Raw genomic sequence first — 13,193 nt, 5'->3', positions numbered from 1 at the left:
TTATAACTCAAGAACTATAAACATAAACTACTTAAAAATATTTCATTCATAAGCTATATGAATCTTCTTGTTCGGATACTTTTTTTTGCATATAGTCAATCCATCTTCTCCATTCTGATATGTATCTTTCATTTGAATGGTCTTTAAGATAGGATGAAATTTTTGCCATCTCAGCCAGATGCACAACTTTTAGTGTCCGTTCCTCAATGGTGGGTGGATCTTCCTTCTTCCAGTACTGTGCCACCAGTAACCTGGCAGCCGTTATTAAATTCAAAACCAACTTAGTCTCTATTACAGTACAATCCGTGACTATTCCCAACAAAAAAAAACTGTGGTGTAAATTTAATTTTTTTCCTTAAAATATTTTGAATAATCCACCATATTTTTATCCAAAAAGCTTTAATTTTTTTTACATGTCCACCATATATGAAAATATGTAGCATCTTCACACTCACATCACCAACACTTGGGTTGTAAATTTGGATACACGCAGGCTAGTTTTTTTGGGTCTAAATGCCAACTTTTGTAAAAGTTCTCTCTTAAGTTTTGAGCTTGTGTGAATCTTGCATTTCTAACCTATATCTTTTCCCATGTATCCAACATTATTGGTTCACCTATGTTTTGTGCCCATTTTATCATACAATCTTTGACTAGCTCTGTTTCCGAATCTATTTCCACTAATACATTATACAACCTTTTGATATGCATTTGACCTTTATCTCTTTATTTGCTTTATCAAATTCTCATCCTGCTGCATAATACCAGTTTTTTGATCCTCTCTCCATCTGACCTGCTTGGTGATTTTCTTGCAGATGTTTTATTACCAAACTAGGTAACATCATCAGTGCTAGAAGGGAGCGGAGTTTGCTCTCTTTTTATACTAATGGCTTATCCTTTCTGTGTCACTGGGAATATTCTTGGTGGTTCCTTGATCAGGCCGCTTACTCTTTGTTTGAATTGGTAGTTCCTTGAGTGGGGTATTGTTTACTTCTTGATTATTGGCGTAGTGTTAATTTGCTTTTACTCTCTGCTCATCTGGGTGTTGATTGCTGGCGAGGAGGTGTTTTGGTCGGTTTATTTCCCTTTTGGCTTTTCGAGACAAATCAGCCATCGACAGGCACAGAGGGGTAAACAACACCTACATACCATTCACATAGAGATAAGCAACATCCACGTTAGCCATGAGTAAATTAAAAAAGAGCAAACCTGGCCAATCTGTCACCAAATCAGACAACTCGCGGCAGTTTATAACGGCAAAAAATAATTGTACCGTGAAACCAAAAAATAATTTAAAAATAGCATGACTAAATAACGCCAGCTATAGGTTCTACCAGCACAGGTTGTTTTAACTACGAGCCCATTGTCGTAGCATTGATACAGCAATTCCAGTCTTAAAATTTGCCTAAATCCTTAGCTGATTTGTCAGTTAGCTTGGGTAAAGGCCTGCGTTCCTTCGTGATTAAATTATGATAGCTTTACTCCGTTCCGGTTGTGAAGTGGCCATCTTGCAAAGGGAGTTAGTAAATCATACGGTAGCAACTATTATAGGAGGCATTGCTCTAAAGCAGCGGTCCACGGCCCGGTACTGGGCAGTGGCCAGTGGTGAAATCCAATTTTTTTTATTACCGGTTCTGTGGGTGTGGCTTGAGCGTGGTGTGGCTTGGTGGGCGTAGCAGAGGAAGGATACTGCAAAATCCCCAGTCCCTCCCCACTCCTGGGAGACTGATATTGCAAAACCCCATTCCCACCCTACTGCTGGGGGAAGGATATTGCAAAATCTCCATTCCTGCCCCACTCTTGGGGGAAGAATACTGCGAAATCCCCATTCCCACCTGGTGGAAGGATACTGCAAAATCTCCATTCCCGCTCCACTCCTGGGGGAAGAATACTGCGAAATCCCCATTCCCACCTGGTGGAAGGATACTGCAAAATCTCCATTCCCGCCCCACTCCTGGGGGAAGAATACTGCAAAATCCCCATTCCCACCCCACTCTGGGGCCAGCCAGAGGTGGTATTTGCCAGTTCTCCAAACTACTCAAAATTTCCGCTACCGGTTCTCCAGAACCTGTCAGAACCTGCCGGATTTCACCCCTGGCTGTGGCCCGTTCAAAACCGGACCGCGGAAGTGGTGGACGAAGCGCCACTTCGCTATGTCGCTTGCACAAAAGGAGCTGCATGTGTGTGCGTGCACGCAAGCCCCCGCTGCTCGCACATGAACCGTCTCTTCTCCCTCCACCCCAACCCCCATCCTGTTGCCGGTTCACCAAGCCGGCAAGGTTGAGGAGAACCTCTGCTCTAAAGTTCATTTCATTGGTACTTTATAGAATCCCTTCCTTAAACGTTTAAGTGGTCTGAATAAGGCCGGTCTGCTCCCTGACAGTTTTTAATTCAACTCAAAACACAGGTGCGGATAGGATAGGATAGGATAGGATAGGATAGGATAGGATAGGATAGGATAGGATAGGATAGGATAGGATAGAAAATATGGAATGGAATGGGAATGGGAATGGGAATGGAATTCTTTATTGGCCAAATGTGATTGGACGCACAAGGAATTTGTCTTTGGTGCATAGGCTCTCAGTGTACATAAAGAAAACATAAAATATATTCGTCAAGAATCATAAGATTCAGTTAGTGATAGTCATAGGATACCAGGGTGGATTTGATTTAAATCGAGTTGATTTAAATCACAATTTAAATCATGATTTAAATCACTAGTTAAAAGGCTTGATTTAAATCAACTCGATTTAAAGCATAATTTTTAAAGAGCAACTGTCATCTCTGCTACTCCTTTGACCCACTGTTGACTCACCGATAGTCCCAGTGTTGCAGAATATACAGCCTCATGCTACGTAACTAAGCTCCATTTCATGCTGAATAAACAAATTATTTATGTATCTTAAATAGAAAGCTATCTTACGATAGATTTTTACCCCAAAAGTTTTTTATTAAAATAAATTCGATAAAAATAAAAAAAGTCCGATTTAAATAAAAAAAAATCCGATTTAAATAAAAAAAAATCTGATTTTTTTGATTTTTTTTAAAAAAGAATCATTGATTTTTATCTACCCTGTAGGATACTAATAAGCTATCAAATCGTACTAGGAAACAAATAAAAACAATATGATTGAAAGATACAAGCACGTGGTTATAGTAAGAAGTGGGAAGAGATAGGTACTAGTAAGGATGAGAAGAATAGTAATACTGTCTTAGTAGTTAATTTGACAGTGTTGAGGGAATTAGTTGTTTAGCAGAGTGATGGCGTTCGGGGAAAAACTGTCCTTGTGTCTAGTTGGCTTAGGGCCTGGTTATTTACGGGACCGCCTACTATCACCAATAGCCTCCCACCGGCCAGTACGCTCTCATAGAGAGGGACTCCTCCGGGTGCCGTCAGCCAAACAGTGTCGACTGGCGACCCCTAGGGGGAGAGCCTTCTCTGTGGGGGCACCTACCATCTGGAATGAGCTCCCCCCGGAGATACGGAGGATCCCGGACCTGCGCTCCTTCCGCCGTGCTGTGAAGACCTTTTTATTCCATCAAGCGGGCTTGGCCTGATCTCTTCCCTTTTTAAATATGTAAATTTTAATCTGTTTTTAAATTATTGGGGTATTTTAATTTGTCTGGGCCAAAAAGTTTAATTTGATTTTATCGGGTTTTTAAATTTTGTGTATTTATGTATTTTATTGTTGGCTGTTCACCGCCCTGAGTCCTTCGGGAGTAGGGCGGTATACAAATCAAATAAATAAAATAAAATAAAATAGTTGTTCTGGTGTGCGGTGCTTTATAGCGTCGTTTTGAGGGTAGGAGTTGAAACAGTTGATGTCCAGGATGCGAGAGGTCTGTAGATATTTTCCCAGCCCTCTTTTTGACTTGTGCAGTAGACAGGTCCTCCATGGAAGACAGGTTGGTAGCCATGGTTTTTTCTGCAGTTCTAACTATCCATTTTGAAGTCCGTGTCTGTCTTGTTGGGTTGCAGAGCCAAACCAGACAGTTACGGAGGTGCAGATGACAGACTCAATCATTCCTCTGTAGAATGTAAAGTCATTCTGTGAGTCAGTTCTTCAAGCATCCGAATGTAAATCAGGTGACCCTGGGGATACGACAACGGTCGTAAAAGTGTTGAGAAATGATCACGAGTCACTTTTTTTTTTCCCCAGTGCCGTTGCGACTTTGAACGGTCACTAAATGAATGGTTGTAAGTCGAGGACTGCCTGTGTTTAGGTTGCCGGACGACTTCTTCTGTTGAATGGAATCCCCTGGTTCATCTGATCGAGCCTTTCCTGCAGCTGGGAAAATTGAATTAGAAATCGGAGCTCCACGTCTGGGTCTCCGCAGCTTCGTTTTGTTTTAAAATGCAATTGCTAATGTCTTTATTGAGGTTGTTTTTTTAAAAAAATCTAGGTTTACTTTTGTTTTTTTTTTACAAAATGCATGTTTTTTTGTTTTTTTTTTAAATTGTTTTAGTCACAGCTTTGCCAAAAAATCCTGCTCTTCAACAGTCGGCCGAGTGGAATTTGTTACAAGACCAGAACACCTCCGAACAACCAAAATGTACAGTAAGTAATGATGACACAAGAGAAAGAATGTGAATAAGATGCTTAGAATGGCCACTGGGGATATGCTGTCTGGTTTGTGTGTGGGTGTGTGTATAAATCATTGCTATTTGGCAGCTTCCTAAGGAATCGCTTGATTTATGAATTCAGACCCAATCTTTGGACCGTTAAGCTGTGGAATTTTGTTATGGGCAGGGTGGATTTGATTTAAATCAAGTTGATTTAAATCACAATTTAAATCATGATTTAAATCACTAGTAAAAAGGCTTGATTTGAATCAACTCGATTTAAATCATAATTTTTAAAGAGCAACGGTCATCTCTGCTACTCCTTTTTTTTTTTAATTTGATTTATATGCTGCCCTTCTCCGAAGACTCAGGGCGGCTTACAATGCGTTAAGCAATAGCCTTCATCCTTTTGTATATTTATACAAAGTCAGCTTATTGCCCCCACAACTGGGTCCTCAATTTACCTACCTTAGAAAGGATGGAAGGCTGAGTCAACCTTGAGCCTTGGCGAGATTCGAACCCTGCAGTAATTGCAGGCAGCTGGTCTTAATAACCAGCTTAATAACAGGGTGCCTTAAACCCCTGTACTACCAAGGCTCTTTGACCCACTGTTGACTCACCGATAGTCCCAGTGTTGCAGAATATACAGCCTCATGCTCCATAACCAAGCTCCATTTCATGCTGAATAAACTAAATTATTTATCTTAAATAGAAAGCTATCTTACGATAGATTTTTACCCCAAAAGTTTTTTTATTAAAATAAATTCAATAAAAATAAAAAAAATCCGATTTAAATCAAAAAAATCTGATTTTTTTGATTTTTTTTAAAAAAAAATCATTGATTTTTATCCACCCTGGTTATGGGTAATTACGGATAGCAGAGACGGTGCTTGAAGATGTCTTCTGTGGAATAATCAATAATTACCGCTTGGTTCTTGCTTTGGAATCTCATGAATAGAACGGGAGAATATTCTGTCCTTCCTCTATTGTGGAAGCTTGTTGAGGAAGCTCCCTTAACTCTTTGACGCACGCTTTAAAGCAGGGGCCTCCAACCTTGGCAACTTGACGCCTGGCGGACTTCAACTCCCAGAATTCCCCAGCCGGGGAATTCTGGGAGTTGAAGTCCGCCAGGCGTCAAGTTGCCAAGGTTGGAGGCCCCTGCTTTAAAGTGTGTAAGGGTGAAAGGACAGGAGAACGGAATTGAGTTAGCGCCTTTAATCGAGCGACGGCAGGATAAAATGTAACTTTCACATTGAGCGGTGTTAGGCTTTCAATGTTGACTTGAGGTCTAAGGAAGCAGCTTTCCAGATGTTTTGCCAACAACTACCTCTGCACACCTCACAGGGAACTGAGCAGGGACTGACTAGATTACTGTCTTGAGAGCCAGGTCTCTTGAAATCTGTTTTCCAGATCATTAAGGATCATTAAAACCAGCACGCGCTGGCTATTAAAGCTCGTTGTTGTAGCTTTAATCTTAAGACATTTGCCCATCAGTGAATTCAATAATGAGGGCAGGGATATGTAATGGGTGCTTTATTTTATTCCAGCCTGTGTGCAGGTACTCTAACTTGTCTTTTTTTTTTTTGCAGATGTTTCATTACCCAACTAGGTAATATCATCCCCAGGAGTTAAGTGTGGGGTTTACTCCCTGTTTTAACGAATAGATAGGCAGGAGAAGCTATAGAAACAGAGAGCAAACCACACACTTACTCACACAGATGATGTTAGCAATAGCACTAGCACTTAGACTTACCGTACTTTTTGGAGTATAAGACACCCCCCTCCCAAAAGTGGGTAGAAATGTCTGTGAGTCTTATACACCAAATGTTGCCACCCACCAGCTCCCACCCTTCGGCTGTTTTTGGCCTCTGCATGTCGCATTTTTGGCCTCCACACACCTGTTCCAGGCTGCGGGGATTGCCACAGCACATCGCTGCTGATTGCCGCCTCCGCGCATTGCGTTTTCAGCCTCCGCATGCCCTGTTTTTGGCCTCCGCATGTTGCATTTTTGGCACGTGGAGGCCAAAAATGCAACACATGGAGACCAAAAATGTGACGCGTGCAGTCGGTGATCGGCTGTGGTGTTACCCGAAGCCTGGAACAACTAATTGGCGGTATTCCAGGAGGCCGATCCAACCGCCAATCAGCTGCTCATGCCGAATCAGGCTGCGATAACATGCTGAAGCTGACCAGCCTGTTTGCTGCAAGGATAATAGCCAGATGAATACTGATGGATGCTGGTAGGGAGAGGTGGAATTTTTTTTTCTTGTTTTCCTTCCCAAAAACTAATGTGTGTCTTATACTCCAGAGCATCTTATACTCTAAAAAAATACAGTATATACAGCTTCACAGCCCTCTCTAAGCGGTTTACAGAGTCAGCCTCTTGCCCCCAACAATCTGGGTCCTCATTTTACCAAACCTCGGAAGGATGGAAGGCTGAATCAGCCTGGAGCCGGTCAGGATCAAACTGCTGGCAGTGGGCAGAATTAGCCTGCAATGCTGCATTCTAACCACTGCGCCACCAGGGCTCTTCTTCTCCGTTACCTAGTTAGATAACAAAACATCTGCAAATAACCAAGTTCAAAGAGCACCAGGAACTCTGTAGTTCAATGCTGAGGTGCAGAGATTCCATTATTTTGGAATATATAATGCTTGTCATTCCGATGTGTGCCTTTAGCTCCCTTGTATGAAACCACCGTTCTTATATGTACTTTTATGTTAACAGGGAATGAAAATCACTGAGTCTTCACAGCTTGGTAAGCAACCTAAGAATTTACAGAATACTGCCGCTAATCAAATTCAGTTCAGACTGTTGTGGGTTGAGAATTGTGTCGTTTACAGAACTATATGAAATCAACTCTGGTGCATAAGTAAAAAAGCATTTCCACTTATAAGGAAAATTACTGTTAGTAATTGTTAAGCCCTTACTGGGTGAACTTCTAGGAACTGTGAATAGAAGCTGAAGAAACTTTGCCATAACCAGCTACTTATGTTGGCTTGGTCAGGAATCTGGGTTATCAGTTGTAACTGCCTGTAAGGAACATATAGTTAGATTGTGATAGGCCAATCTAACTATTGTGTGTTTTCAATTTATTTTACCACTGAGACTTGGCAGCTCACAATATATCACCATAAATATCCAATACAGACTAAAGCGAGATGGAATACAGTTACTGTATACAAACAAACAAACAAAAATAACAATAATACACCCAACAACTACCACCTCCTCCCCAGCTAAACTCAAGATTTGGTGAAAACATCCAGAATACAGTAAAGGAATAGAAACAATCAGATTCTTTCCATTTTGTTTAGTTTCTCCATTTTCCAGTTTTACCTTTTTTTTCCGGCATAAATTTGTTGCAGCTTTAAAATATTCCACTGGTCATTGAGTTGACTTATTTCACAAAGTGCACATTTGGTAAACCCGTACTACAGATCAAAGAAAACTGTTGCAAAATCTCTTCTGAGATGTCTAGGTTGTCATTGTACTAGGATACCAAAGAACTGAAACTCCAATTCTGCTGTTCCAAATGAACAAGAAGAAAGAATTGGGAAAAACTGAAAGAAAGTCTCCCAGGCTCAGATTAACAGCTTTCACTCAGATTTCTTACTGTATTTGCATTTTAGTAGGCTTTCCTGTTCGTTACTCATTCAGGGCTCCTGGTTGTACTTGTCATTTACAGAATAACAGAATTGGAAGGGACCTTGGAGGTCTTCTAGTCCAACCTTCTCTTTCTATTATGAAATTTACATTGAGAGATAGAAAATTACATTCATTTCGAGGTAGCTCTAGAATGGTGATTCTTAACCTTTTCTTCACTACGGACTTCCTTTAAATACCTGGACCTCCAAGACTTAAGATTTAATAATAACATTTCTTCGCATACCTCCCTGTCACATCATGCCCTGTCCAGGAACCACTGCTCTAGAACTGGACATCCACCTATCTGAAATGGTACGGGGCCTCCTGCTCGAGCAGAGGGTTGGACTAGAAGACCTCTGAGGTCCCTTCCAGCTCTGTTCTGATTGAAATTTCTTGTGCACACGCTTACCCACCTTTCAGTGCTATCCATTCCTTGCAAAATTGGTACTGTCTTCTCTGAGATTATGGGATGTGTCAATTCTGAAGGGATACATTTTTCAGTAAGTTACATTGTTCATTCCAACTAAATTTCACTACCCTGCTTACTAGTAAAACAGTATTTTTTTGTTTCACGTAAGAAATGTTTGCTTGTATGCAAGCTCTAGATATTAAAATCTAGATAATTGTAGTATCTGGATTGTTAGATCTACAAATCTAGATATTAAAATTCAGCTTTGAAAACTGCCCTTTATAAATGGTCTTTTCTTGCAGATAACTCAGAGCTGGGAGACAAATCTCCAGTGGATACAATACCTCAACCATCTTCCACCAGTCTAACTCCTAAGGGACCGCCCTTACCAGAGATTGCAGTTGAGACTACAGATATTGGTAGAGTGCTGATTACTAGCTTACCTGAATTTTAACCTTTAGCGAATGTAATGAAAAATAGCATTAACCATGTTTGTGTCCGTTACAATTTAAATTGTGCCGTTTTCTCTCATTGGCCTCTAAAGTGGGAGATGTCTGACATCTAAATGCTGTTTGCAGCACAACAGCTGCATCATGTTGGCCCCTCAAATTTGATCTTCTTGGGGATGGGGTCCAAATGAGCATAGATACTAAATTTACAGATTTTTAGAAAATTATTCTTAGGCAGCCATTTAAAGCAGGAATATTATTTGAGGGGATAATATTTTAAGTTTTAAGTTTCCCTCCCATCAGACATCATAAAGTGAAATTAACCTGGATGTGGTTTAGCAAGAAACAGAATATTTGCTTAATTTTAGAAATCATTGCCTTTTAGCAAGTCCTTCGTATTTTCCAAGTAATAGTAAATGTAGCTTTTTCTTAAGCTCCTCTGCCCTATAGACATTGTGACAAAAATACTGATGTTCATCAGTGTGATTTTTTTTGTTGGATTTACTTAACTTCCCCATAGAGAAGCCACCCACGTAAGTTTCTAAGTCAACAGATGTGTTAGGTTATGCTGCTTCCGTTCCTTTTGATCTTTTGGTTGTTACGTGAAGTCTCCTACACCTTGTATCATAGCTCTTTGAAAATTATACCCTGTGCAAAATTGTAGCATGTGCAAAATTGGCTACAATAGTGTGAAAGGTTTAGTTAAGCGTATATTGTTAGTGAGGTACTTCCTTTAATGGATTTGTTCTCCTTTAGGGTTTGGTAGCCGCTGTGGAAAACCAAAAGGACCAAGAGATCCTCCTTCAGAATGGACATGATGCAAGAACCAATGGACACATATTAAATTATACTGGAAAATTCAAGTGCCACTGAACAAGATCCGTAGTATTCCAATGCTTTATTTTTTTGGAACGATCGGTGTACATATAGCTACACAATGGTACACTTTTGTATACAACTACACAAATATTAAAGATTCAAAATGGTGGATTCTATACTTCAAACTTAACTTTTTGCTGGGGCCATCAATCTGCCTTATTACATTTTAAAACAAGTATTACTTATGGTTTGTTACTTCAAGTATTATTGCCTTAATGTCTTTTAAACCTGTTAAAACACTGTTTATAGACATGTTAATATGGTGAAACTTTTGACAAATTGAGTTTATGGAAAACTTTTTTTGCAAATGTTTGATTACCATGTACATTTTATTTTGTGTATGTATAGGGCAAGCCAGGTATATAATTTGATAAAGCTGCAATCATAAAGTATTAACAGAAGGTGTAAGAAATCTCTGCATGAACTAAAGTTGTGTACCTTGTAAATTATTTGCCCTAATGTTTTAGAAAATAGTTTTTTTTTTAAAGAAAATGTTGGTGCACATTGAGAATTACAGAATAGCAGAGATGAAGATTGTAATACATTTTGTAAATTGTAAGCAAAAGGTTATTTTTATATTATATACTGTTTCAACTGTCAGTCCTAATTTGTCCTGGTTTTCATCTAGTCACTGATATTCCATAAGTGCCTTGAAAGACCAGATTTTTTAGCATGAACAAGTTACCTATAGAGACTAGTGTTATCAACATATTTGAACTGTCAGTAAAAGAGAATATTTTAAAATCCTTTAAGTTTTCCTTTATATTGTATTTCAATTTAAATCCTTAGAATTTTCAAAAGGAAAACCTTGGTAAGTATCATCAGGATTAAAATTATGACTAATAATGCTAGTAAAATATTTTCCCCTAAGACAGTTTTATGTAAACATTTAAAGCACCAAAATTCTTACTACATCATTCTTCCTTGACAAACTTTACTGGCAACTTCCCAAAAGGCCTCCTACCATTTTGGTTCAGTTTATATTAGGGATTCTTCAAGAAATGAATGATTATTCATATATATTCTAGAAGAGGTGGCATTACTGATTTGGGCTTAAATGTCCTTCCGGTTATAAAATATTTTTGTTCCAAATCCCTTCCCTGCCCCTTTGATTTGCATGCTAGTGGTCACACCCTAAGAATAGCAGTTAAATAGATTTGACTCTTTTACCTTTTTTCATTTTAAGCCCATGGCAATTTCTGAAGGCTGCTAATTCTCAAAAAATATAATGGTCAAGATTTCTAAAACTGTTACTTCGGTTAGCAAGCCTTTTCCTTTTCCCTCAATGTCCTATGTCCTTCAAACATAGGTTGAACTATCACATTCACATTCTTTAGGAATATGTATAGTTCCTATATGATGGCATTTTCATTTGACTTTTGGTCTGCTATATTGTAATACATGCAGTTACTAACCTGATGATTCAAAACCAATTATTTTATTGAAATATCCAGCAATGTGTATGCATGCATGTCTCTCTCTCTCTCTCACACACACACAAACACACACACATTGGAATGTTAGCCTAGACAGAAAAGGCTATGTTGTACAAGGAAAAAACAAGAGCTGAATTAACAGGATATTAGTTTTATTAAGAGTGAAACACTCCTGTATAAATCAATAATGTTTCTCGGGCTGTCTTTTGCTGGTAGTGGAAGATTGGGTTCTATCAACTATAATTTCCAGAGCGGATTTTCTGCAAAGCTCAGTAAGCAGAATGGTTTTGCCACTGGAAGGACTGGCTTAAGCTGTTCTATATAAAGACGGATACCTGAATTTAAGTGTACTAATACAGGGTGTGACACATTTTACATGGCTGAAAGCTGCATTTCAGAAAATCAAGGGGGTGCTTAAAATCAACCTGGGAGGAAGACATATGCTATGACCAAACAATGTAGATTTCGTCCCTCAAGTTTCTTGTATTGAGGCTAATGTGCTTATTTTTTTTTCTCTAGCAAAACCTGGTGGGAGATGATGGTTCCCTTTGGCAATTTGCTGCTAAATTAGAGCAGTTCTTGCTTCCAGGGGGAAAAAAAGGTATGGTGTAGGATCTTGATGTGTCCGTCCACCTATGGATGCAACTGAAGTTTCAGAAGATAGTTTAAAAACAAATTCATTTCTCGCTTGCCTCGGAAATATATTCTGGAAAAGCACAATACTGTCACAAGAGTATAACATGCTAATTTTATTACCACTGCCCAAAGTCCAAGGAAACGTAATTTAGTCTACCTTCTTTCTGAATTTTCCAAGTTGAATTAAAAAAAAAAAACCACACTCATTAGGAATATATTTACAGTAGTGCTTAAAGGTTTGCAAACCCTTTTGAATTTCCATTATTTCTGCCTAAATATGACTTAAAATGTCATCTGTTTTCCTCATTAAGTCCTAAAATTGGATAAAGAGAACCTAATTAAACAGTCAAAACTAACCTCTTTTTTCCTCATTTGCCTCAAATGCCAAGATAATACAGTCTGGAAAACTGTACACAGTTGTTTGCTAACTTTTTATATTGGCACTACAACTTAGTTTGAAAATATCCACTATTATACTTACAAAATAACTCTTTTTAGAATATGAAGCATACTAAAAGATGGTATCACAGACATTGTGTGTTTAGAACAACGTGCCTTTTCAAAAGCACTGATAATAAAAATCTCGAGTTTTAATATTAAAATAACTTCCATATCTATGCCTTCTCATGAATTACAATGCTTATTTTAAAATGCCTCTATGTAATTCTTATTCTAAAATTATTCTAACACTGAGTTTCAAAGATAACCTCAAAACTTTTTTTAAAAAAGGTTATTTAAACAAAACTTTTATTTCAGCATTCTGAGTTCAAATAGTTCCTGCAAACGTAACAGAAATGTAAATTTAGCTAATACTGTTCTTACACTATTAAGATAACTAAAAAAATGTGAAATTTAATCTTGCAACAAAAACCAGGGCAAGTTTAAAAACAGGAATAAGAGGAAATGAACAATTTAGATTGTGAAGATTGAATAAAATATTGAGCAGTTGCAGTACTTGCACTATTATATAAACATGACATCACAAAGCTAATTACAGTTCTTGAAAGAATTTGTGTTGCTGGACCATAAAGTTTATAGATAGGATTTCCAATCTTTAAATAAATAAATGGGGCACTTTCAAATTATGCCTTTGGAAATATATTGTTTTTGCACTCTGGATGAAAGTGGTGGTTTAGTACTCATTGCTTGATGCTATTGAATTTATTAATATGATACA

At 38.4% G+C, this 13,193-nt stretch overlaps 1 protein-coding gene across 1 annotated transcript in view; it reads left to right on the top strand.

The window, feature by feature from the left end:
• Positions 1-10,691, top strand: part of PTPN12 (protein tyrosine phosphatase non-receptor type 12) — a 58,768-nt gene extending 48,077 nt beyond the window's left edge. Inside the window, exons 14-17 of the mRNA XM_070946620.1 lie at positions 4,465-4,556; positions 7,287-7,317; positions 8,919-9,035; positions 9,822-10,691. Coding sequence (XP_070802721.1) covers positions 4,465-4,556; positions 7,287-7,317; positions 8,919-9,035; positions 9,822-9,883 — 302 coding nt within the window. The 3' untranslated portion in view covers positions 9,884-10,691. The remainder of the gene's footprint in view (positions 1-4,464; positions 4,557-7,286; positions 7,318-8,918; positions 9,036-9,821) is intronic.
• The last annotated feature ends 2,502 nt before the right edge of the window (positions 10,692-13,193 follow it).

The sequence above is a fragment of the Pituophis catenifer genome, unplaced genomic scaffold, assembly GCF_029215685.1.
Source record: "Pituophis catenifer annectens isolate HBS135680 unplaced genomic scaffold, rPitCat1.0.hap2 SCAF_7, whole genome shotgun sequence".
In the NCBI taxonomy this organism is placed as follows: Eukaryota; Metazoa; Chordata; class Lepidosauria; order Squamata; family Colubridae; genus Pituophis; species Pituophis catenifer.
This window is presented reverse-complemented; position numbering and strand designations above follow the sequence as displayed.